At 38.2% G+C, this 26,502-nt stretch overlaps 1 protein-coding gene across 1 annotated transcript; it reads left to right on the top strand.

The window, feature by feature from the left end:
• On the top strand, window positions 1-26,502 carry LOC139745257 (macrophage metalloelastase-like). The gene is made up of 9 exons (XM_071655659.1): window positions 1-301; window positions 413-509; window positions 16,848-17,098; window positions 19,505-19,782; window positions 20,914-21,072; window positions 21,961-22,127; window positions 24,445-24,589; window positions 24,965-25,235; window positions 26,295-26,502. Exons 1-9 carry the CDS (start codon window positions 138-140, stop codon window positions 26,500-26,502), a joined length of 1,740 nt encoding a protein of 579 aa, XP_071511760.1. The 5' UTR covers window positions 1-137.

The raw sequence follows: 26,502 nt of genomic DNA on the forward strand, positions 1-26,502 counted from the left end.
GAATACTTCTACTCTGCTAAATGTGTGAAGTTGTTGGTAGTCTCTCGTGATTATACAACAATCTTTAAGTGTTTTCTGTTTGCTGTTGACACCCTGTAGGAGTGTCGAAACAAAACAGAAAAAAATTCAAATCCAACATGATTGTCAGGAATTCTACAAAAGGAGCCGAAAGGCCAATGGTGTTATTACTAGGACTGCTTCTTCTTCCCTGTGTAATCGGACAATTCTGGGGCAATAAATACGGAGATTATGCGAATTACAACGACTACTACCCACAGTACCAGGACGCGAGCGCCGCTGAGTCCGCCGGCGCCGGTCAGCAACAAAGCCAGTCTCAGAGCCACTTTCAGGGTCAGTCTCAAGGCCCTTCTCAGGGCCAGTCCCAGGGCCAGTCCCAGGGCCAGTCCCAGAGTCAGTCCCAGGGCCAGTCCCAGGGCCAGTCACAACCTTCATATAACAGCAACGACTCCGATGAGGACTTCGACGCCGACGACGTCGCCTATCTTAAGGTAAGAGGCAATCAAATGGTGATCATCCATGGCTTCATTCTGGCTGATCGATTCCGAGTCGTGGAATCAATCAACAAAGAACACGACGTCATCAGTACAGCATATCATTCATAACACGGGATAGGCCTATACTTAATAGTGACGTCATCGAGCACGTGACCCTCATGGCAACTGATTGAGCTCTCGATGATATTCCCGTGCACTTGTTGACACGTGATTCAGTTCTCGCAGGACCCGGTGCAAAAAGAAACTTGCCTGCATTAGAAGGGCGTTGCGTGCCATGACGTCAGCAACGTTTCTGCACTCACTTCGTATAGAGATTGAATTGAACTGAATCGAATTCAAATCGATTCGATTGATAAAAAAGAAAGTTTTCTACAAGCGCTTTTGACGAAACTACGTTGTATTAATTAGTTTGATTATTCATATTGATGATTTAAACTAAACTACCACTGTATGATCACGTTGAGTTGGAAAAGAATCAAACAGTGACAGAACGTTTTATCAAACCTTGGATGTGAAATTGAAGAATAAGACAATAATCCCTTTCCAACTTTCATATGTTTTCATCCAAGGGTGAACTGGCCTTAACCACAGTTGGAAAGTTAACGAGCTTTGGTCTTACAATCTAAAAGCTTTCACATTATTGTGAATCAACATACACACACATAAGTGTTTTCGACCAATAATATAGCAACGACAATTCCTTCAACAACAACAAAAAAAGTTATTGCTGCGTAAATACAACTGTACAATAATCTGATATGACGAATATGATTTATCTTATCTGTCCTGCATTGGAGACCTTTTTATTTTTTTTTAAATTGTGCGCAAGTCAAGTTTCAACATGAGATACGATGACGTGACCACGTCAAGTATTTTTGCACGTGCTATGGAGACTTTTATCACCTTTTCGAAAAACAAAAACTTGTAATAAAATATAACGCCATAACATTTTAAATTCCCAACTGAGATCATTGTTAATTTGTTTGTTTCTATCCTAGATATTAAAGTCAATTCGAATGTGGCTTGGCGTTTTGATTTGTGTTAAACGGCCGATGATATTCAATCCTCGTGTAAGAATGAAAGGGCGTGTTTCAGTAATGATACGGGCTGTTCCTCGACCATGATGATCGGCTCATGTGTGTTTGTTAGTCCACTATGAGACACTTCCTCCCGCTACATATGTGCCAGGACTGTGTGTGGACATGTCCAATTAGTGCCGATCAAATACTCTTCCTCAAAGACTTTCCCACGAATTAAAGACAGCAAAGGCATTTGCTAATGTTTCAGAATGATGACCCACTGTAGACTCCCTATCCTTGTAATCAATATTATTCGAATGTATGACCGCTTATTTTTGTTTGTTTGTTTTGTTCTACGGTGTATTCTCAGCTTTTTTTTCCCTCAATCTCCTTTCATTGTTCTCAACACTCATGTGACCAAAGCGATCATATGTGAGCACATATGGAAGATTTTTCAACATGAATTAGGGAAGTATTAAAACGTCAAACCTGACAAGACAAATTTACAAGCGTTTACACATGAATCCCTGGTTAAATAGACAAATTCCTCATACTTAGGTTTATGGCAATCTCCTTTCTTATGATGGATGAGGTCACGTATGATATCAACATGAGATCCAGGATAATGGAAATGAATATAAACATAAACATTGACATATAGTTACATCGTTAACGACTTATCTTTTCAAACAACTTTGTGAGTGATGTGTGACACTTTGTGGAAGCAGGGCGCCTTTGAATGTTTCTAACAGATAAACGACGCTATATAAATGCCGTTTCATTATCATCATCATTCATCATTTACTTTAACCTAACATCTTTCAGATGTTCTCCTTCCAGCTACATGGAAGATTGTTTCCAATCAAGACATATAATCTACAAACTTTTCGTTGTCATGATTTATTATTCCATTATCATCACTAGTATCATCATTATTATCAGTTTATTTCTAGCACTAATATCATTGTTGGGCCTTGTTGTGGTATGTGGAATTGTATAGTATCATCTTTGTTTTCCGAATTAGGATCGATCCAATATCATTGTGATTGGAATGTAAGTCATAGCTAAACGATAAGCTGGGTCGAGTTCAATAAAATTGGTGTTCGTTACTAAATCTAAAGTGATGCCTGGGTATAACTCTGCACCGAAGAAAAATACAAACTGCAGAAATCAAACTACTAGTATACGGTTACTCATTGAGCCCTCTTATAATATACCGGACGCCTTAATGAGGCAATTATTAATTGCTAAGTGAGCTACTTTGTGGGAAGTTATTGCACACACATGTATATTGAACGAACAAGAAATTGTGAATTATTTCTGGCTTCGTAAATTATCCATTATATATACAATGTCGTCTTCATATAAGAGAGAAAATAATTGATAAATCAACCCTGGAATGTCACGCTGTATATTCATGGCATAGAAGGGTAAACATCCGGGTATTGTCTAGCGTTTCGCCTATCTTCACATGTCCTGCCGTGTGCTCCACTCACTCACGTAGGCCTACCCCCTTTTTTGTTAAGTTTTGTTTTGTTGTTTTAAGTTTTGTTTTTTGTTTGTTTGTTTGGGGTTTTCCAGGAGCGTTTTGCTTGTTGACATTCCAATTCTTGATTGTGATCTACAAATCTATAAGTTTCAAACCATACAGATATTCCTGTATAAATCACCAAGTTTGGTTTGGTTTGCTTTATTTCCGCATTCAAACAAACACAAATTCCAAATGTGCAGACAATGACAAATGCAATAATCAAAATTATTGCAAAGTATTACACAAGTAGAAAAACACGAGCAATAGTATATTATACAACTGATATACGAAAAAACATGTAGATAAGATAAGAAGTATATGCTATAGAAATTTAGGAAGTTATGTATAGAAACAGCATAGCATAAGCTGCCACGAACTCATGATCGAGTTGATCTGTGAATGCAGAAATTCAGGAATAGTACAGTGACTCAGAAATATGATCTTACCATAAGCGAGAAGATTAATAGAGACGCGGTAGCGTATCAATCCAGAGGGTTATTTTGGTTAATCGGGAAGGGGCACAAGGTAAGGAATAAAGTAATCGCAATCAAAGCAGGTCTCGGGATCATTAGACATACTTTTGCCTCGCTATTTAAGTAAAAAAACTCACCAGTTAGTACGTACAAACGATGGTTGAAGAGACGTACGAGACAAAGTAGAATCCCTGCTTAAGAGATCAATTTCTCACAGTGTTTTCATAATGGCCTGAATTCGTTAGGCCATGGTTTATGCAAATTAATTTTGACGTCCAGTAACAAACGTGCATCGATACGCACATGTTAAAGGTATAACTATATCTTTATTTCACACTTATTTTAGACCATGGTTTATATTCAAATTTTGGTCTAAATTTAAACTACCTTTGTGAATTCGGAACGATGTGTTCACAATGTGTTCACATTGCCGACTATGAGAACATATTGTTGACATTGTGAATACATTGTGAAGATGATTCCACACTGCGGTGTGGTTTTCACAGAGTGTTCACATAGTAATGTTCCATTTCACTCTGTAAATTGATGATTGTCAATGTGTTCAAATTTTTAAATGCTCGAATTTATTAGTGTAAAATGTTTCGCACTGTGTTCACAATGTGTTCACACTGAAGGACTTTGAGTTCTTCCAACAGGGATAATAGATATAGTTTTGTTATTCTATATGATTTTATAATCATAATAAGATATATCTATGAAGATGTCATTATAATGTAATCAGAGACTCAAATAGATAGTCATAAAGCATTCGCAGTTAACATCCTGCCTCCAAAGAAAATGGAAAAAAGAAATTAAAAGACAAATCAATTGACTCCAAGGAGGGATTAGGGATTAAATTTCACTCCTTCGCTTTCAAGATGGGTACAATACATCAAAGCTCTAGGATGTTAAATTCCAGTCTATAGAACTTAAACTGTTTTGTTTCCGGTTATAATGCCAGGAATGTAGGACTGATCCTCTCATTTTCAACATGGGTCTAGTTTAAAAGTAGCAAAGTAGAGGCTTTTTTTTTTCTTACCAGTTACATGATGGTCTCAGATGAAATTCAGCTAGAATTTGGTATCCACTTTGCACATGGTCTTCTGCCAGAACTAAGTAGACAAGGTAACTGTGGCGGGGAAGAAAACAAACAAACAAACAAACAAAAGTGATAGATGCAATGGTGTTCATGAACTTTGATGTGTTCGGGTTTAGTGGACATATCCTGGCCAGACTACCTATGTTTGTTAGAACATTGAGATGTGCGGTCTTTCGGCAGTATTGCCGCAGAACAACGACATCCCACAAATTACCGGAAGCTGGTAATCTGGGAGGTAAAAACTAGTTCCCTCACGCGCTCTTCGGTGGTAATGCCATCGCATTATCACCCTCACGTTCTCCCACTTCTCTGCCGCCAAGTGTAAAGGTTGCTGCATCGGATCCTTCTCCCTTTCATAACTTAGCCTGGAAGCACAAACCACAGCCTCCCTCTCTCTCTCCCTCTCTCTGCGTCAGTCCTCGAGAAAGATCCCTGTCTGACGCTTTTATCCGTCCATCATCTGATCTTGAGTCCCTAATAATGGAGCTGTCCTTTAAGAGTGATCCCGGTCATATCTGATGTGCCGTTAAGCATTTCACGTTCAGTTTCAGTTTCCAGTATTTCCGTTCAGCAGTAAATACAAAAATGCGTTGAAAATGTTTAATTCTGGCACGCATTTTTGTTTGACACAAGATCAGATGAAGTGTTTCTGAGGTCCTTACAGAAAAGAGCCGGTACTGGAGGCCCCTTAAGATTTGCCAAGGTCCTGCCAGTCTCAGCCAAAAATAGATCACGGACTCACAAACAGGGGATGAAAACTGTTCTCAAGAGTCGGCTGATGAATATATCTGTTGACTACGCGTATCTTTGCCAGACAGCTGCGCGCTGCGTAACCCGCTTCAGAGTTGAAGACGTTCATACGTGATCCTCCCACAGTTGCAACCATGGCAACCCAAGGCACCAGTTGTCCTCCTTGTTCTACCACCACCACTTCACCCCCCCCCCCTTTACTGGGACGTCCCATTGTTTTCTCATTTTGTCGCATTACGCACGTCAGTGATAGTGGTTCTGTTTAACAGGCAATCCGTTGACTGCTCTGAGCCCAGGATGAACAAGGGGTCGAAACCCTTTCACAACTCTTTCTTATTTGATTATCCTCTTAGCGATGAGTAACGTAGGTGACTACGTGAATTAGTTGCGGCTCTAGCAGTCGGGACCTAGTATCAACCCTTGTCCCGTATGCCCAGTGTATCCCACTTTTAGCTCAAAGGGTGAACGCGTTTAAATTAAACTTACATCACCAGAAGATCCTAACAAAGTATAACCAACAAGGAGGTGTATGATAAGTACCTCCTTGGAACAAGGAATCTTTTATGGCTCAAACCAACTCATCTTCTCATCATTTATGCAGTTGTCATTGTTCGTAACCCACAGCAATACAAATAGCAGCCAAACCTCTGTTATTACCCTTTTCTATAGAGTGTGTAAGAATGAAATCTTCAATGTACATTCGCTGATAACAGACACCCAGTCGAAGTAAGCACATCATAATCATCAGCGACATCAGCCCCCTGGTGTTATAATGGTACACTTTATGTCAACAGCACTGACTTGATTATTTTCTGCCCTAAAAGGGGAGGGAAACACTAAGAGAAGGGGGAGAAAGAAAACGGAAATAATGTAACTACGTGATGATATTCAGTCTCACCTGGTCTACATTCAAGTCGGCAATGACGGAATTGGGCTTGTGTGATAAGCGGGGGAGAGGGATCTATTTTTTGACGGTCTTTACATTGCAGCACTTATACAGACCACCTACTCAACCGGAGGATTTAATCACCCACCAAAAGTTCTCACTCCTGCGTCTAAAAATACATCTCCATTATTAAATCATACAGGAAACTTAAACATTAAATGTTTGAGTAAACTTGACATTTTTTTCAAATCGAAATAGAGGCGGTATCTATGAGTGACTTACCCTTTACCAAGACGTCTCGTAATCTTGACGTGTCCATCGGAGGATATTTTCTGCAGTGGGAAGGGCACACGGAAGTTCATGTGATTATGACGTGCAGCGTTATTCATCTTTGTAGGGGTTGAAAATTCGTGATAACATTTTGCTTGAACCAAAATAACCCCAGCAAGTCTTGGGTAGTTAATCAAGTCTCCTGTAACGCATTAAATGTTTGGGGACTTGTGCGAAATATTCTTTGAAGTGTTCTTCGTATTTCTTTTCACAATTATTTTGTTGTTTAATTCGTTAATCCAATGCAATTAATGAAAGAAAAACATACGTGTTCTTTTTATCTAAATTCTATCGTTTTCGTTTGATGTCAGTCAGCTGTGAGTGTTCCAGTTCTTCCTCGACAGACAAAATTTTAAAAGATCAGCTTTTTCTTTGTAACGATGACATGTTCCCTGCAGCTGGGCACTTTAAGACTTCTGCTTTTAGTGTGAGCTGAGATTTAGCTTTTCCTTCCTTATCTCAAGGAAAACAAGATATACGATTTGGCCTTACATGATATTTCTCTCTATTCAAGCGATACGGCCAGTTTCCTGTATACTTAAAATATTCAATCCTGAAACGAGATGCTATCTACGGAGGAAACTTGGTACGAATTGAAAATGCGAAAGAGGACAATATCTCAAAAACGAGAGAGAAAAAAAGTAACCAAATCAATTTTATATTTATATGATGCGAATATAAAAATCTTGACAAAAACATTTTAGCGAAGCCGGAAGAAATGTCTAAATAATGGATTATAATTTAAATGTCCTTAAGAAATCTTAAAAATCGACGAATATGTGACATTGTTCATCAAGACCACAAAACCTTTTGTGTTTCGTCGTGAGAGTAAAACGTCATTAGTTCAATCATTCCAAAGATTCTTTTTGGTCACGACTCCAGTTGATATCAGAAAAGGATGCTTAATTGGTATGACAACTATCAAGATGGAAAAAAAAATATTATTCTGTACGAATCGATCTTTAAAAAAAAAAGAGGAAGTCATAACGAGATCTGTATGATACTCAAGCAACAAGAAATGTTTAGCGTTCGATCGAAAATTCAAAATGTGGTGTCTTATCTTCACTCTATACATCTTCACTGTATAACTGTGCCCAGATGTCATAGATTTTCGCAACATGATGAAAAGATGCAAATTCATTGGCTTTTATTTTTTTTTGAGGAAGATTAGCTTTAAAAAGTTTCGTGATACCCCTCCTTAACCACCACCCCCCCCCCCCCCATTCTTACACATTCTCGTTACACCCTTTGCTCAACTACAGATCTTGTAGTAAGTTGCAGCTCCATGACTCTACCCTCACTTTAGGTAGTTTGGTATGGTCTTTCTACATTCTGTTCTGCCCCCTCCCTCTCTCTCTCTCTCCCTCTCTTTCACTTTGGAGGCACGCCACTGCATCTCGAGCCAGAATTAGAATCATGATTCAAACGACATAACCAGGAGCATGTCCCATAGTGGGGTCGATGTCGTTACTGTTAATGTTGTCTGATTTGTTTTTTATTTTTTTATTTTTTGCCTCCATAGGATGACAAAGATTGAGTCCAACACTGTTGCTTTTTATAGACGACGCAGCTGGAAATATTCCAGCTGACTGTTTAGTGCCAGGGTCTCTAGAAATATCACATTATAAAAAAAGTAAAACTAGGCTTTTTCAACTCTATTGTGATTTAAAGGTACTGTGTACCACTGGGAGCAGTGATTTAAAAGATGTTTGAGTTATCACATTTGACGCATATACAGTATGTACGTCAGTTGTATCACAAAACATCCTTCCATATAAAGATTTCGCAATAAAGCCTGAAATATAAGGAGATAATGATATTTTTCTTAATGAACCATAACTGTCGACGGTTCATTGTGGAAACAATTTTATTAAGATTATTTTTCACATCTTGCATATCTAAGAATATTTAACATTGATTATACTGATTAATATTTTTGCATTGGTTGTTTCTACCACTAATTCACGTTTTAAAACTATTTTGAAGCACTAATGTTGTTGTTTTTTTCATCTGCGAATGGTAAATAATACCATTACACCTATGACTCCCCTATCAGTAATCTTTCCAGAAATGTGCGTTCAAAATACAGAAAAATGATTTTCTCTTCTTGTAAGTTGACACGAATCTTAAATTAGTGCATTTACAAGTCACGGGCACACCCATCTACTCACACTAATTTACATCCTAGAACGGATCTCATTCTGAATCTATGGTGCCGAATAATGTCTGCGGAATTATGTGCGTGGGTTTTGCGTTGTGTATACGTCATAAAGATTGTATTGTTGAACTTTGGTACTTGCTAGATTTGTGTACATAACTGAGTGATTGTTTACATACATGTATACAAAGATATAAAATCACGTCATTAACAATCTATCCTATGCCATATATAGTAAGGCTTAAAGAGAGATAGGAACAAGACAGATATTTTCATGGCGTAGATCTTATGACGTCAGCAAGAAGCCGAGATAAGAGAAACCTTGATAGAAGTTTGCAAGTAAAAGGGATAAAAAAAACCCTTACCTTTATTCCCAAACTTCACAGGAATTAGAACTGATCGGTGTATTATAAAAAAAAAAAAAAAAAACAAGCTGTTCCCATGTCAATTGTCATGAAGAAATCCCTTTCTGATGAAATTTAAAGACGAAAATATTGACGTCAACTGAGTTCCGCCTCCCCCGCCCAGCTCCCCTTTACCCATCTCTCTGGAAACGGAACCGGTGACCTCCCATATTCGGAGCACCTAAACCCAAGAGAGAGGGTGCCTCAAGCCTGACGTCTCTGATACGTCACCTTTAGCGATAAAGACAATCGTAGATATCATGTTCGTACACCAGCCTTGTATTGAGTTCAACATTTACAAGACAAAAATGCCCATCCTTTATCAAAACTGGGTAACTTTTTAAACGAAAGGTTGTATGCACAATAGACAAAGTGTAAACGATCATCTTTACATTTTATATGACTAACTTCTGTGTGAAAATGAGATTGACCTGTTGCGTATGCATATGTGAGTTCACATACAGTATATATCTTATAGTCTCTTTTCAAAAGTTGCTTTTGAAAAATTCTGTTTCTGTTGTATGTTTAGTTGCTGTTGTTCTAATAATAATACCTTCAGTTTTGCATTTCTTACTTCATCTATAATGTGTAGGCCTACTCATTTGATCACGACACAACGACTAGGTCTTGTGTTCACTAAACATCTACTGTTACATGTTGGTAGCAATATAATTTAATGTCAAGTTCATTTCAACGCCTATTTGATAAATTATGACATAATATCAAGTTCTTTCAACAGCTGTTCGATAAATGAAGTAGATTAAGCAGGTTAAGGGTGGTTGAACATAGCTGTTTTCACTAAAATTGTGCTCACGAAACGGAAAAACAAACAAACACGTGAGAAATGTCTGGGTAGGTGTAAGGGAATACATCATTGATGATAAAATAACAAAAGCCCTGAAACATGCACCATAAATAGAAATTGGCTCTTGACTCTTTCGAAACTTGACCACTATAGGGCTTTTTACACTTGGGTTTCTTAACCCCGGACTTTCTCTGACCCAGGACTATCGTTAGTCCCGTACCAATTTTTTCAGCTTTTTACACTCGCCAATTAGTCCCGTACTATCTCTTGTCCGGGGCTAAGGAGAAAACTGACCTTTTTACACTCGTATTTCTTAGCCCCGGACTTTCCAAACCACATGAATATTCATGATTACGCTGTGTACTGTACACGTGCACGCACGCACCGGCAGCACTTGATTACCTCGTTTCTGATTGGTCAGTGAGGGTCGGACTTCGTCTCCGTCGCTTAGCCCAGGATTATTTTTTCGTTCTGTTTACACTCACTTGCTTGGCACCGCAATTGCGGTGCTAACCCCTGCTATTTTGCAGGGCCAGATAGTACCGTACTATCGGTGGGGCTAGCCCACTTTGGCAAAAACGAGTGTAAACAGAAAGTGGGCTAAGGATAGTCCCGTACCAACGGTGGGGCTAAGGCCCCCCCCCCCCCCTTAGCCCCACCGTTGGTCCGGGGCTAAGCAAAAATTTACAAGTGTAAAAAGCCCTTTTGTCTCCAATTGTGTGCCCATTACACATGCATGCCTCAACAGATTAAATTCATATCCCCTGTCAAATGATTAATTTTGCTGAAAACCTTTTCGTGAAAAAGTTGTGCTATTTCGATAAACAGGGTTTATATCTGACACCTGCCTGACTGGTGTGAGAGTTTCCCTTTCCTAACAAATTTCTCAACGATAACCAATCCACCACCTCACCATGTGACATTCATTGGATATTAACCAAAACTTCAAAAACATCTTAGAGGGTCCCGTAGACACAAAGATGCCCCATGAAACTCTGATCCGTCTATGATTTGATGCCAAAATAATGTCATTTTTTTTGGGGGGGGGGGGGGGATTGGAACATTTTCGTGTCATGCAGCAAGCGGAAAACCCTTGAGGTATGCATGAAAGATACGTCAACACTGGTTTACACTAACTTGTTAACGGAACTTAAGTTGCTCTCTGCGCTAAATGTTGGAATGTCCGACTTTAACATTGTCTCGTGTTATTTTCGTCCGAAAGGCCGCCTTCCGGATGAACTTGTGGGGAAAAATAGTAACACCTTTCAGAACCTTAAAAAGAAGATGCAAATGTCAAGCATTCATATGGTGTTAGGATAGACGAAAAGGTGATACCGTGCTCGCTTGCGACAAAATGCCGATAGCCGATTTTTATTGTAACTTCTGCGAGTAGCAATGCCATATAAAAACAAAAACAGTGTGTTAGATGCCAGTCCCTCGGACTACATGACGTCACTACTTTGCTTATTTCCATTCTTTGCTTGTCTGTTTTAACATATATGTTGACCTAGTTTTTACTTTTGTTCTTGTTTCTTGCTTTGACAAATTATAGCGGCTCTGTACAGTTTCATACACTGCCTGCATGCGTCGAATGTCTTTATCCTCATCACGTAGCTACAATTCTACCCTGATCACCATGCAAATAATACACTGTTTGATAAAATTCAGTACCTGGCCACAAACCACTAACCTTCTTCCTTAATCACAGTCATATTCTAAACTGTTGTTGTAGAATTGAGTATAGGTCTGATGAAAGCAAGCCAGAAGTTAGTTTACATTAAAAAGCATGCCTGATATCATTCTTATACAAATTTCTATCATTGGTGCTGTTTGCTGACTTAGCCTTCTTAATAGAAGAAAAGGTGTTATTTCTTACATGATTTATTCCAATTTTCTTCGTAAAAATTGACATTTTCATCTTATTAGTCCTGTGTTTCTTTTGCTTTGTTTATTTCATTGTTTTAATTTGTTTTTGTTTGCTTGTTTTTTTCTTGACGTATATTGCACACAAAATCTCCGGGTTATTGTTCTAGGTGGAAGACGTGTTGCCATATTTAGGAGTTTCCCTATTGTGTTTGGATTCTGCGATGGTCGCTAAGCGGTAGCATCCTGCCCGTACCTGATCACAAGTGTCAGTGACGCAGGCGGCTTTTCTCGGCAGGAAGTGAGGAGTTAAGCCCCGACTGTATCTGATAGCTGGGTGCTGTCACAAAATACATGAAGACGCACTTTATACCTTATCGTAGCTGGGTGTGAGAGCTCGGCGCTTTCCTCCTTGAACAACATTTGACATTGAAAGGTCGTAACCCCGTCCCTAGAAAGACCTTAAAGGGACTGTACAGGACTGGTTGAGGTGGGGATTCATGTTTTGAACATTCCTAAGTGAGATAATGAGAAACCTCTTATGAAATATGAAAGAGCATGGTATTTTAAGAAGGATTCAACGTTTATTTGATAGAAATTGGTTTTCAAATGGCTGAGATACCCAAAAAAGTGATAATAATAAAAGGCGACAGGCCACGCCTTTTATTAGGATCTCTTTGTTCCACCTTGTTTTTGGATATCTCAGCCATTTCAAAACCAAATTTCATCAAACAAACTTTCGATACCCCTTAGAATTGCATGCTCTTTGACATCTCATAGAGTGGATTCTGAATATCTCACAAAATGTCAAAAGCTAAATCCTCACCTCTACCAGAACTGTACACACCCTTTAAAGTTCCCAAAATGCCATCTGCAGATTGCAACTGACCTGTCCATTGACTTATCTTTCCCAGGATTAATTTTTCTTGACCAGTATCAGTTGTCCTTTATGACTATACAATATATAAGCATTATGCATACATAACTCTCAAGTTTCACACTCGTATAGCAATGCATTCAAGACTAGTGTTTCAAAATGGTTTAAAGTATCAGGAGTTGAGAAGACAACTAAGGCGGAAGTTGAAGGTAGTGGTAGTAGTAGTAATAGTAGTAGTAGTAGTAGTAGTAGTAGTAGTAGTAGTAGTAGTAGTAGTTGTAGTAGTAGTAGTAGTAGTAGTAATCGTATTAGTAGTAGTAGTAGTAATCGTAGTAGTAGTAGTAGTAGTAGTAGTAGTAGTAGTAGTAGTAGTAGTAGTATAAAGTGGAAGCAATGTATTCAGAAGAAGTTGAAGCAAAAACGGTCAACCAACAGTAGGCAGGTAGGCCTGTCATTATCTGACTGTACCTGATTTAATGCTATGTGAAAGTAGGGAGTAGCAGCTGCTACGCTTTATATATTGTAATGAGCAAATGTAAGTAAGTATATAAATATTATAGACATAAATATACAGTACAGATGTGATTATACAGAATATGAACATATATTATATATAATTATGTATATATATATATATATATATATGTATATATATAATTTTATATAATACACATATGTATGTATTTATATATATATATATATATATATATATATATATATATATATATATATATATATACATACATAACATACATGCAAAAAAATATCAGTTTTAACATCGTATCATCAATGTCAATATTGTTACCAAAATTATGACATGAGGATGTATACTTGTAGATATCTTTTTTTTTTCCTCATCAGAGAATGCAAAATCAGACAATTTCAATTTTCATTATTACCCTTCTTTCGATACGAAATATAGCATTCAGTATAGCAGTTTTAATGTGGTGCCTGAAATGTACTGCAATACGGGACATCTTTTTTGTAAAGAATATCTCGATAAACGTCACATAGAGTAATCTCTTAATTCTCGTATCTCTGTGAGTCATCCACATCAATTTCTTTCTCTTTTTTTTTCATTTCAACTTCAGTCCTATCATATCTGATTTCGAAGCGAAAGTGCTAAAACAAGATACGACTTTGTGTGGTTTTTACAATGACGTGTAGCTGCGACTCAGCACGATCAAACAGCACGTGATTTAAGTTGGAACCCCGAGAAGAGTTCAAGTTACAACAGATTGGCATTAATATGTATACTTGTCATGCTTGTAACAATTGTGTGGAGGCGCACTGAAAACAATTAAGATATGATTAGTTGTTATCATACAGGGATAAACTGTTGACATTAATGACAAATAGACCGTCCGTACTCTACACCTTTGCTGTAAATGCGTGCATGACTATGAAAAACAAATTGGAAAGATTCACTCAAGTTATTTTTAGTCCACCTATTATTAGCTTGTCCTACACTAACTTTCCGGGCTATTTTTCGCCAGCTATTTCCATCAGCGCAGTATAATCAACAGTTAATAAACAAGGGTAGCCATCAATAAGCATTTACAAAATCTAATGAATACTGGCTGCAATATGCATCATGACAGCGTAATTGACAGTATATCAATATATCTGCGAGGAAATATATTGTATACTATTATGTTATAGAAAGAATGTTTTGGATTTTGCCAACATTACCAAATCTGATGAACCTTATACGTGCATGGATTAAACTCTCGTAAAATGTTACTGTCTTGTTTTATGTTTATTGAGTAACTATATTACCATGATCGAGAAGCTGTTTATGATGTAATTAGCAGTAATGTTCTTCTTTGAACTGTTTCATAACTTTTAAAGTATGAATATGTTGATTACCACGAGAGCAGTGTGGCTATTAACATCGTGTGAATAAGGCGTGTGCTAGTGGTAGCCCTTTTTCTGATGGTTACGTTTCCAACACCCAATATCCGGGAGGAATTAAGGGTGATTTAGGAGAATTTGTTAGTTATGATCACGTGGGCAGGCTGAATGACAGGGAAGGCCTGTGCTTGAGACCCACTCAAACAGATAGGCCTATTCCTAGCTTTGGCTGTTTGGGGTACCGAGTTTTCAACGCGAAACAATGTCAGGCATGCAGGCACACAGGGAAGAATATGATTATACAACGAATGAACAATCTGCGCGGTATACACTGCCTAAATTTGGCAGTGTCTGTCATCTCAAATTATTATAAACATGTTAAAAGTACCCTACTGGAAAGAACACAGTGTCCCACAGTGTGTTCACAGTGTGTTCATATAGTCGATTATGTGAAAACGTCCGAGTTTAATCGTGTGAAGATGATTTCACAATGTGGTGTGGTTTTCACAGTATGTTCACATAGTATACCAGTGCTTTGTTTCACACTGTGAATTGACGACTCACATTGTGTTCACACTGTTAAAACGCTCGAATTTAACAGTGTGAGGAGATTTCACACTGTGTTCACACTATGTTCACACTGTGTTCACACTGTGGTTCTCACACTGTGGGACGCATGGAATGGTAGATAATTGTTGTGATGCAGCGCAATAGTCAGCAGAACCCAGCTTACGTAGAATTGAAGAATGTGTAAATATCTTTGAACAGGTGAAAACAATCATTCTCACTATTAAAAGAAAGTCTCGCGATTCGTGCTACAATGTAATCAAAAGATTGCGACGGCTGCAAGATCTACTAATCTTTATTACACATTGTTCTCATATTTCTTCGAAAATATACACAGAGCCTGTTAGGTATTGTCTACCACTGTTTATCAGTCATGTCAGTGTTGAATTTTTTTTTCTTTCATCTTGTTCGTCAAGCTTGTAATAATGATATGCATTTGCCGTCACAAATACTCATCATATCTTTTTTTATGAGACATCAGCATTAACAGTATTTGTTCAGTTGAAGGTTAAAAGCATTGTACCAGTCAGGCAGCGTTCCAGTTGAGCTGCCAATTGAATTTACATGACACTGTGTTTATACGAATGCCATTAGTATTCTTCGAGTGATATGCAGTTGGTTCCTGAAAATCGTACATTAAATGTATAGTCAACCTTTTGTCATATAGCATGCAATACATAAACATTGGTTTAGCCATTACCTTGTTTTTGCATTGAATTAACGCTTTTGCATCGAAACATGGGAGAATGACCACTCAAATTAGGAAGTATATGACGAGAGAATGAATTGACAAAGTGTGGTTAGCTCAGCTTTTAGTTCTGCCTCTATCTACGCTGGAATCAAATAGATGACATTGATTAAAACGTGTTTTTTTTAAATCTACCGCCTGAAGATAGAGACTCAAGTCTACGTTGTGCACAGGCATACGTCTTTTATTCGTGTTTTTACAAGCCTATGCTGCACTCTGTACTTAAAGCCATCGTTGAGAGTCTGCGCTTGATTCTTAGTAGTCCGGAGAGAACCGGAAATTAAAAGGAGAATCCTGTTTATGGAATATCCTTAGAATATAATTACATACTATGAGCACACCTCTTTCGGATCAGATCGGATATCAATTTCGATAAACTTAGCGTATCCAATGTTGAGAGTATTAACCCGTTGGAGACTAGTCGTGAGTATACTCGGGCAGGAGTCTATGGGAAATACGTGTTATAGCAAAATCAGTCCATCCTCAACGGGTAAAGAGTAGGATGTTAGGCAAGTTTCAAATGGGAGCAGGATACGATCTAGTATCGATACGTAGCATATCCACTTGAAATCTACTTCAAAGAATAATACTCTGGGAATGCCACAACCAGACTACACTATAGTGATCGAGTTGACTTTTATTTTCATAATGATTTAAGTATACATTGTTTTATCTATATCAGAGAAGAAAGGCACAAATAGTGAGAATAATATCACGAATGATAAGGACACTGCAGTCAAGCAATGCACAAACCAAAAAGTAGCAAAAGTCAATATTGTTGCGGTTCATACTATACAGTCTTTGAGGTACTTCAAGTGAAATGAAAACAAATGGGCAAAATAAAAATGTCAATGTGTCTTTATATTCATTAGTGCACGTACCCTTATTCTATAGACAACATTGTGCCTGATTTCCAAAACACTTCCAAGTTTATATAATCTCCCGCTTTTTTCATCTCCCACACGCAGAATTTCCTGAAGAAATACGAGTACTTGGCCAACGTAAAAGGTGTCATTAGTCAGGAGGATGAGGAGAGCGCGATCAGGAGACTGCAACGCATGGCTGGCCTCGCCGAGACCGGCCGGCTGAACAACGCCACCCTGGCCAAGATCAAGAGCAAGCGGTGCGGCAACTCGGACAGGCCGGTGGACACGTCGGAGACGAGGAGGAGGCGGTTCGCCATCCAGCATGGCTGGACCAAGAGGAAACTGACATGGGCGTAAGTAAACTGGGACTCATCTCATACCCTATGCCTCACAACTCCTGGAAATGATAATGATTTTACTCATGATGATAACAACAATAAGAAGAGTATTAATAGCGGGCATGATGCTTATTTTGTTTCAGTTTAATAGTTGTTATGATATCGGTGATAATAATAATAAATGATAATATATCATGATTATTATTATTTTAGTCATCATGGTTATTCTTAACATCATGATTATTATCATTATCATAAATTACGATAATAACAATAATAATGGTAATCGTAATTTTCACTGCTACCATTATTGTCATTTTTTATGTAATTACAATTCGTATTGTAATACATAAAGATCGAATAAATCAAATGATATTTTCCGGACCACATTGCATTCCCATGCCAAAGATGTCAAAGTAAACAGAGGAAAAATTCATAACTTTTAGGAATTACCAATTTGCTAAGAACAAGTTAACTGTGGTTGATGTGGACGGATTCCTGTACAAAACCTACCATGCAGATCTGCAGTCTGGGCACGTGTCTCGTCTGCAATTTAGAGTGGCTTTCTCTCTACTATAGTCACGAAACATGTGTATCCAATCGAGGTCCAAAAAAAAAAAAGGTCTGCATCTGAGGTCTTCTGCGTTATTAACCCGTTCCGTACGGGAACCTGAAGCCTGCCTGTTAAGTCTATGGGCATTTCAGAATTCAGAATGGAAAGGGTTATCTCGGCTCAACAGAAACCTTAAATCCTAGTACCTAACTCCGTCCACGGCTTCATACCAAATATTCGTCATGTTAAGAATCCTTGTACTGTCTCTCTTTTTTTCTTTTTTTTTTACTGTGCACGTCCATAGTGATGACCAGTCTGAGGTGATAACCAGTTGATGATAGTTGTTTATTACTTTGGCCGCCCAGCTGATATTCTCTCACGATTCAAATACAAAAATAAACAGACATCATTGCATCGTAAACTCTTTCCTTATTTCTTCATCTGTGGTCTTGAACACTGTTTAATGACAGGCTAGTGTGAATGTCTAAAACATTGGCCGGAAATCTGCAATTAGCTGAAGGCAATATTGTTAAAAATCCTCACACTTGTAGGGCGCTCTGAATTTGTTAGCGTCTTTTTCCCCTTAAGTAAATGGATCTGAGCTAAAACGACGACAGAGTGCTGTAATGTGATGATGCTAATGAATCTTGGAGCCAGTTCAACTCCCCGCTGTTGTGTCGTCTTTCTGTGATTCATGTTAAGAACATTCAGCCAGGCTGGGGGGGGGGGGGGTGGGGTAGTCCGCCAAGATTTGTGATGGAAAATACCTCCTCCGCGTCTAGCCATCAGACTGCCGACATCAAAAAAAAAAAAGAAAAAAGAAAAATGCAAAATCATTAAAAATATGTGCATCTGCCTGTTACCAAATATGGCGCACTCGTGACTTCACGATGAACCCGGCTGATACTATGTAACTATGCATGCCCTACACTATATCATGTTCTATTGTGCATTCATGTCAATTCATATATATGTATTTGATGCACGAAGAAGTCGAAATATCAACTGCGTGGCGACGATCTTATTTTTATGAAAATCAAGATATTCCCACAATCCGATTATTCCAAAATTGAATAAATTCTAGTTAATGTTATTTTAACTCAAATGAAAATTTACATGATTATACGTATGTGTCCAAGAAACCCAATAATATACTAAATAGAGCTTTCTAAAACTTTTATAGTAAGACTTTGGATTTGTCCCCATTCTTCCAACACGCGGGAGCTCATTTTTAAGATATTACTGAGTAATACAGCGCTCTTTCCCTGGTCCGTAATCACTGTTTTGTTCTATTTGTTTGTTTTGATTGTTAATGTAGTTACCTATGTTTGACTTTACTTGTTGATGAATTATTACTCTTATGAAATATTTTAAATTCGACTTTGTTTTTATATTAATACATCTGAATTTAAATTTACAAAGGGATCACAGTTAAGTCAAAAGTTTAACTACTCTTTCTGAACTCCCCGTCACACTTTATACTGTAGATATTCTACATTTTTATGATTATCAGTAAAAGTGAATTGAATTAAACTGATTATACACTCAGATCCCTATGTCTTTTAAATTTCATTATACAAACCTTGACAATGGTAAGTAACATAGAAACGATCATATCTCCTATTCCAACAGTCCTTTTCAGGACTACCACACAATGAACCGCAAACCCAATATCCGTAATCCACTTATTGTTTATACGGTGCCATTATTCACTGATTTTAATACTGCAATTTTCCACCCAATGATTCTTTTATCGGCAAATTGAAATCTAAAAGAATTGATTCAAAATTTCCATGCTACGACAATGTCTTTACTGTTGATGGAATTCAGCCAACATGATCATACACTTACCTTTTTTACACCGACAGCATCAAGAACTTCACGCCAGATTTGGGTCGCGCCACCATTCGGCGAGTCATGGCACAATCTTTCCAGGTCTGGAGCGACGTTGCTCGCCTGGACTTCTCCGAGACCAATTTTCCTAATGCGGACATCATAATACTCTTTGCTCGGGAGTCCCACGGAGATGGCTACGCGTTCGACGGGCCAGGAGGGACGCTGGCACACGCTTACTTTCCGGGTGACGGCATCGGAGGCGACGTCCATTTCGACGAAGACGAGACGTTCAGCGACAGAACACGGCATGGTACAGAAGAACGACAAAGAGTTGTGCCAGATTCACTAATATTTAGATTTTAAATCAACTGAATATTGACATAACATGACAAATTTAATAGAAACTACGCATTTAAGAGAACCATACATTTATTCGTGTCTACTTATATGTCAATAATAATATGCACGATATGTATCTGTAGACACTGCTTATCCTCATTTGAATTTGATTCATGCTACCATGATCAAGATGATACTGATGCAACTAAAAGACCTTAAGTATTATTACGGAATTTTTTTTTCATCTCTCTTCGCTCAGTCTCTTTTTAAGTATCTATATTGTCCATCCTCTTATCTATCTATCTCTCTCTCTATCTATCTATCTATCTATCTATCTATCTATCTATTTATCTGACTATCTATCTATCTATCTATTTATCTGACTATCTATCTATCTATCTATTTATCTGACTATCTATCTATCTATCTATCTATCTATTTATCTGACTTTCTATCTATCTATCTATCTATCTATTTATCTGACTATCTATCTATCTATCTATCTATTTATCTGACTATCTATCTATCTATCTATCTATCTATTTATCTGACTATCTATCTATCTATCTATCTATTTATCTGACTATCTATCTATCTATCTATCTATTTATCTGACTATCTATCTATCTATCTGACTATCTATCTATCTATCTATCTGACTATCTATCTATCTATCTATCTATCTATTTATCTATCTATCTATCTATCTATCTATCTATCTATTTATCTATCTATCTATCTATCTATCTGACTATCTATCTATCTATCTATCTATCTATTTATCTATCTATCTATCTATCTATCTATCTATCTATTTATCTGACTATCTATTTATCTGACTATCTATCTATCTATCTATCTATCTATCTATCTACCTATCTATCTATCTATCTATCTGACTATCTATCTATCTATCTATCTATCTATCTATCTACCTATCTATCTATCTATCTATCTGACTATCTATCTATCTATCTATCTGACTATCTCTGGCTATGAATGCAACTTCCTCCTGCCTCACATTTTACAATTCCATCTGTCATTGTAACAAAGATAGTTCTTCCTAAGCATTTCTTTTTCTCTTTATGTCGTCTCATACCAGGCACGAATCTATTCATTGTTGCCGCGCACGAGATCGGACACAGTCTTGGGTTGGCCCACTCTGAAGTTAGTGGAGCGTTGATGGCGCCCTACTATCAAGGTTACCAACCAAAATTCCGTTTGCCGAGCGACGACATCCGGGGCATTCAGAATCTCTACGGTAAGTCAATCCTCAACACTAATGTTTCCACTTAAATCGTGTTAGAAAATCTTTTCATTTGATAAAGGATGCTTAGGATAAAAAACTGAAAACAGGTATGACTGGGGGAACCAGTTTTCACCTACTTTTCGGTCCCTTTCGATCGATGAAGTAAAAAATAGTTACCTCTTAATGCCGGGTTGAAATTTTGATTTTCGGCAGAGCTCTCTTGAAAGAAAAGGACCAGCAAACATTGTAGACGCTAATTCCTGCAAACAAGCCCAAATATATTTGTTTATCATCAATATTGATACAAGTATAGTAAAAGCTACAGGAGTATATTTCACTACTAGTAGTAGTAGTGGCAGCAGTCATTGTGCCGGTAGTTGTAGCAGACATATAGTAGTAGTAGTAGTAGTAGAAGTAGTAGTAGTAGTAGTAGTAGTAGTAGTAGTAGTAGTAGTAGTAGTAGTAGTAGTAGAAGTAGTAGTAGTAGAGGTAGTAGTAGTATTAGTAGTAGTAGCAGTAATAGTAGTAGTAGTAGTAGTAGTAGTAGTAGTAATAGTAATAGTAGCAGTAGTAGTAATAGCAGTAGCAGTAGTAGAAGTAGTAGTAGTAGTAGTAGTAGTAGTAGTAGTAGTAGACGTAGTAGTAGTAGTAGTAGTAGTAGTAGTAGTAGTAGTAGTAATAGTAGTAGTAGTAGTAGTAGTAGTAGTGGTAGTAGTAGTAGTAACAAAGTAGTAGTAATAGTAGTAGTAGTTGTTGTTGTTGCTGCTGCTGTTGCTGTTGTTGTTGTTGTGGCGGAAGTAATAGCGTCGTCACCATCATCATCAGTATCATCATCATTATCCATACTATGACTTGTTGTAAAGCACTGTTTTGTTTCATTTTTTTTTTATCTTGCCCCAGGTGCCCGGGCCAGGCCGCAGCCCCCGAACAGGCCCCGCCCTCCACCAGGACGGCCCAATGTGCCCGACAGGGGACCAAGGGACAGATCTGTGTGCAATGCCCCTGTCTCGGCGGTTGCTCATGGCACTCTCACAGGCACCAAAGGTCCAGCGCTCTACATTTTCAGCGTAAGCCTTTCTTATGTTTCATTATTTTCTTTAACAACTATGACAACCTCTACACAAAAACTGTATCTCCACCTATCAGGACGCAATAGAGAGGCTTCCAAACAACTTGGAATCCAGTCTGCATTACATTAGAAACTTGTTAGTTGTTTTACGTCGGACAACCGCGGGCAAGCTTTCAGGTTGTCAAGAACTATTGTCAGAAAGACATGTAAAAAATTGAATATGTTAGTAAACCGGTTTATTGTATTTTGATCATGCAAACCCTGCCCGTTTGAATACTTGGTGAGAAACACAGAAAACAAGCTAAATTAAAAAATATAAAATCAAATCCCCCGTTTGCGAAAGCGGTATCTTCTGACAGCGGCATCTTCCGCATGATAATGTGCCTAAAATAATGTCATAGGCGCATGACTATTCAACATCGGTAACCAGTTAATACCTGTAGAAGGCTCAGATAGCATATCAGTGTCAAACTGGAGCCAGGGAGATGATTTCGTCATTCATATAGCAGCGTCACGTGAGGCGGAGTTCGAGCTCCACACTGTGATGGCATGATAGCTATACGCGTGATGTCCAGGCAACAGCGGTTCGAGTACAAGGGCGTATGCGAGAAAGTTTCTTCGGGGAGGGGGCAGACAAAGGATTTCTCCTTGCCACTATTCCCTACATTTTTACAGTCTGTCATTTGCTTTCTCTTTTTCAAATGTTGATGTTTTGCTTTCCACAACTGTTTAAAATATACTTTTTTTTTCATATTTCTATCTTATTCATCACAGTGTATCACTCTGGTCGGATACTATATCATTGCTATCCCTACCCCACCCCAAATATCTCTCTCTCCCTCCCCTACCCTCCATCTCTCTCTCTCTCCCTCTCTCTCTCTCTCTCTCTCTCTCTCTCTCACACACACACACTCTCTCTCTCTCTCTCTACCTATACCTCTACCTCTCTTCTTCATTTTTTCTGTCTTTCCATTTCTTGCTTTCGATCTTGCCTAAAGGTCAGCGTTTTGAACTGACGTAAGAACATAGGCGGGTTGATTTTATTTCTTGTTGCCAAGCACTGCTATTCAAAACACATAGAACGTAAATTGATGTCGTTATGCACAATGCCATTGCAATGGTAACGCATTCTAAACAAGTGGCGCTATGATCATCACTAGACAAAATGATAAAAGAGCGTCAAAGAAACAAAGTATTGATGATGGCGTGACACATCAAAAACTCACCACCACTGGAGAATATACACTCTTCGACAAAATACCTTTCAACTTGAGCAACAGTACCTGATTTTTTTGTCAATTTCCGACTGATATCATAGGCATTGTTGACATTCCTATACTGTTATTATCTATACATCTTCGTCATTGTTTCATTCAGCTTCGAGCACTCCGGAATATTTGAATGTTTGTTTCAGTTCATCTTTTTACTATTTCATTTCGTGCTTTGCTGCCTGTGTTTTGACAATTTCAATTCAAATTCGTAGGTTTGAAGAGACTAGACATTAAAATGATTTTCGTCTTGGAGCCAATTTTCGCCAGAGTTTCACTCAAAGTTGTCTCCCAGATATACGGCATATTGTTTTACCAAATCGTTTGCTCATCAAATTTAACATTTCACATTCTCTTACATTCTCTTTAATCATAATTATACACAAATTATTTTTTTTCTTTTGGCGGCACTGACTTACATCAGTTTACAAACTCGACCGACACGCAGAAAACAGTGGAAAAGTTACAGATCTGGATATTAAGAACCATGATTATACAAATGTAAAACTTGACGAATTTGAATGAAGACATAATGAATTTGTTCGAAAAAAGATACGATCAATTTCTCCCAGCCTTCCTTACTCGCTTAGCAACAGAGTCGAACTTCAGTGACGATACTGACGAATATTAATGTTTGTTCTTTAAATCAAATTGACGATGTAAATCCCGATTATAAATGACAAGTGACGAAACGAAACTTCGTACGATGTAAGCTTCTCCAGACGACATAGAAACTGATGAAATTAAGTGAAGAGGTGATAAAAATGAGCGGGGAGGTTTTAAACATGAGTCTGCGTCTTTTGTTTGTTCTATAATCCTTTTGTAAGTATTGAGTAAAGTCGTACTACATTTCAAAATGCGTTTCTCTTTCTGTGCTTGTATTTCTAAGTGATATATTATTGATATTTATCCGAAATCACGTGTAATCAGGTGGGTTTTTTTTTCACGACTTTGATTTATGGAATCATCAATTACTTTTCGAATGATACAAAGATAGGGATATCCCATATCAATTTACACTTCTACTATTGTTTTCTATTTTGGCAGGGAGAGCAATTCTGGGTGAAGAAGGCGGGAGAGCGAGTCTCAATTGCCATGGCAACCGATTCCGTGTTCATTGATATGCAGTCACCGCCCGACGCAGCTTTCATCAGGACGTTCAGGGGCCAGCAAAGAATGGTGTTCTTTTCAGGTGACCTCTCATGAATATGCATCAGTATTCACCTCATGAATGCGCATAGGTCTAGTTTTATATAGTCAAACGTATATCTAAGCTTTGACGTCACACATTATGGCGTGAGCAACATTTATCTTACCTCAAGGCAGTCTTTTAAAACGTTCTTATTCTTTGTTTTGTTCAAAGAAGTTGCTATTAGTTCAGTCCTTTCCTCTTGAATGGTTCGAGCAAATATGTCCTTTAAACTGATTCAACAAAGATGAAAGGAATAGTTTTGAAGCACCTTTACTTGACTGAGGGTGACTAGTTAAACAGAGATCTAATCAGCATGACTTTATCATTTGCACCGAGGTAAAAAGGAATGGATGGTAATTTCTATTTTGCCAACAGGTAATGAGATATGGGAATTTTCACGAGGGGTGTACCAGCCCATGGACATCCGGGAACGAACGGGAATCGCGACCAACAAGATCGAAGCAGCTTTCAAATGGGCAAGAAACAATAAAATCTACCTATTCAGCGGACGACGCTACTGGCGTATCAACGAGAATACCATGCGAGTGGATCCGAGTTACCCGAGACCTATTATGGCAAACTGGAGAGGGCGCGTCGGAAATTTCGACGCCGTGTGGACGCAGGGCAAAGGTAGGACCACAGAGATGTGTTATAGAGACCTACTACTTATTCTATAATTGCTTTGAGCAAGACTTCCTTTTTAAGTCTTCATATACGAGGCCAGTCGTTTTATGTGATTTGCTCATATGGGTCTGGACTCATCTCAACCCAAACTAAACCATGGCTCGAATTTGTGAAGAGCTTCTGCCAACACGAGAAAAATAGACTTTCTTTTGATAACTAATGGTAATGATGACTATGACTGGGAAAATGATGATAGTAGTGATGATAATGATGATGATGATGATGATGATGATGATGATAGTGATGATGATGGTGATGATGGTGATGATGATGATGGTGACGATGATGATGGTGATGATAATGATGATGATGATGATGGTGGTGGTGGTAGTGATGATGATGATGATGATGGTGATGAGGATGATGGTGATGATGGTGGTGGTGGTGGTGGAGGTGGTGGTAGTTATGATGATGATAAATAGCATTTATATAGCGCCATTGATTATCTGTAAAAAACAATGAAATGCTGAAAGTAATTGAACAATGTCGTCATGTCTGACTGTCAACCAAAATCTACAAGAAGCGATCTACGTAAATTCATTCACATGTTTGTCTAAACGAGAAATCGTAAAAGTGATACTGAACGCATCTCTGGGAAGTATTGGGTTTCGAACCGTTCTTCATGGTCAGGTCGACATATGAGGGCCCGTCGACATGACGTCATTTGGGAGAGTTTTTGTCGCAAAGCGAATTAACTCCATTCTTGTTGACTTCAGATATTTGGGGTTAAAGCTGCTAAAGGATACATTGAGAAAATATGGGATATTTCTAATCATAACTCCAAGAATACTTCGTGTTATGTTATAAGTAAGGTATCACTTGAAAGTTTTATTTTGGTCCTTGTGATGATTTTAATTGTCTGGAAATTTCGATCAAATGCTTCAATTTATGGTGTGCACTGGTAGCTCCCAAACTGTACATCACAATAAGTTTACCATATATGTGTATCGTGATTACTACGTCAGTATTTACAAGGATTTTGTTCTTTTTCATATCGTGTATCCACAGCTGGTGGTGTCAGCTACTTTTTAGAGAAGAGGCAAGTCTACAGTTTCAAAGATAACGAAGTGTACTTCGTCTCTTCGCCGAGAAGTTTCGCGTCGGACTGGCTAGCGTGTGGGGCAAACATCGGCAGCGGCGGCAGCGGCAGCGGGGCTGCGTCTCAGGTGTCGCTCTCCAACCTGCTGCTCGTGGCGTCAATTTGTGCTGCACTGAGACACATGCTATGA

The sequence above is a fragment of the Diadema antillarum genome, unplaced genomic scaffold, assembly GCF_040938485.1.
Source record: "Diadema antillarum isolate AM-2024a unplaced genomic scaffold, OU_Dant_1.0 seq00001248_RagTag, whole genome shotgun sequence".
NCBI classification, from domain to species: domain Eukaryota; kingdom Metazoa; phylum Echinodermata; class Echinoidea; order Diadematoida; family Diadematidae; genus Diadema; species Diadema antillarum.

Coding starts and splice junctions, on each gene's coding strand:
- LOC139745257 (XM_071655659.1), top strand. CDS start 138: ATGATTGTCAGGAATTCTACAAAAGGAGCCGAAAGGCCAATGGTGTTA. Junction 19,783..20,913: donor CAGCGACAGAACACGGCATG/GTACAGAAGAAC, acceptor GTCTCATACCAG/GCACGAATCTATTCATTGTT. Junction 21,073..21,960: donor GGGCATTCAGAATCTCTACG/GTAAGTCAATCC, acceptor ATCTTGCCCCAG/GTGCCCGGGCCAGGCCGCAG.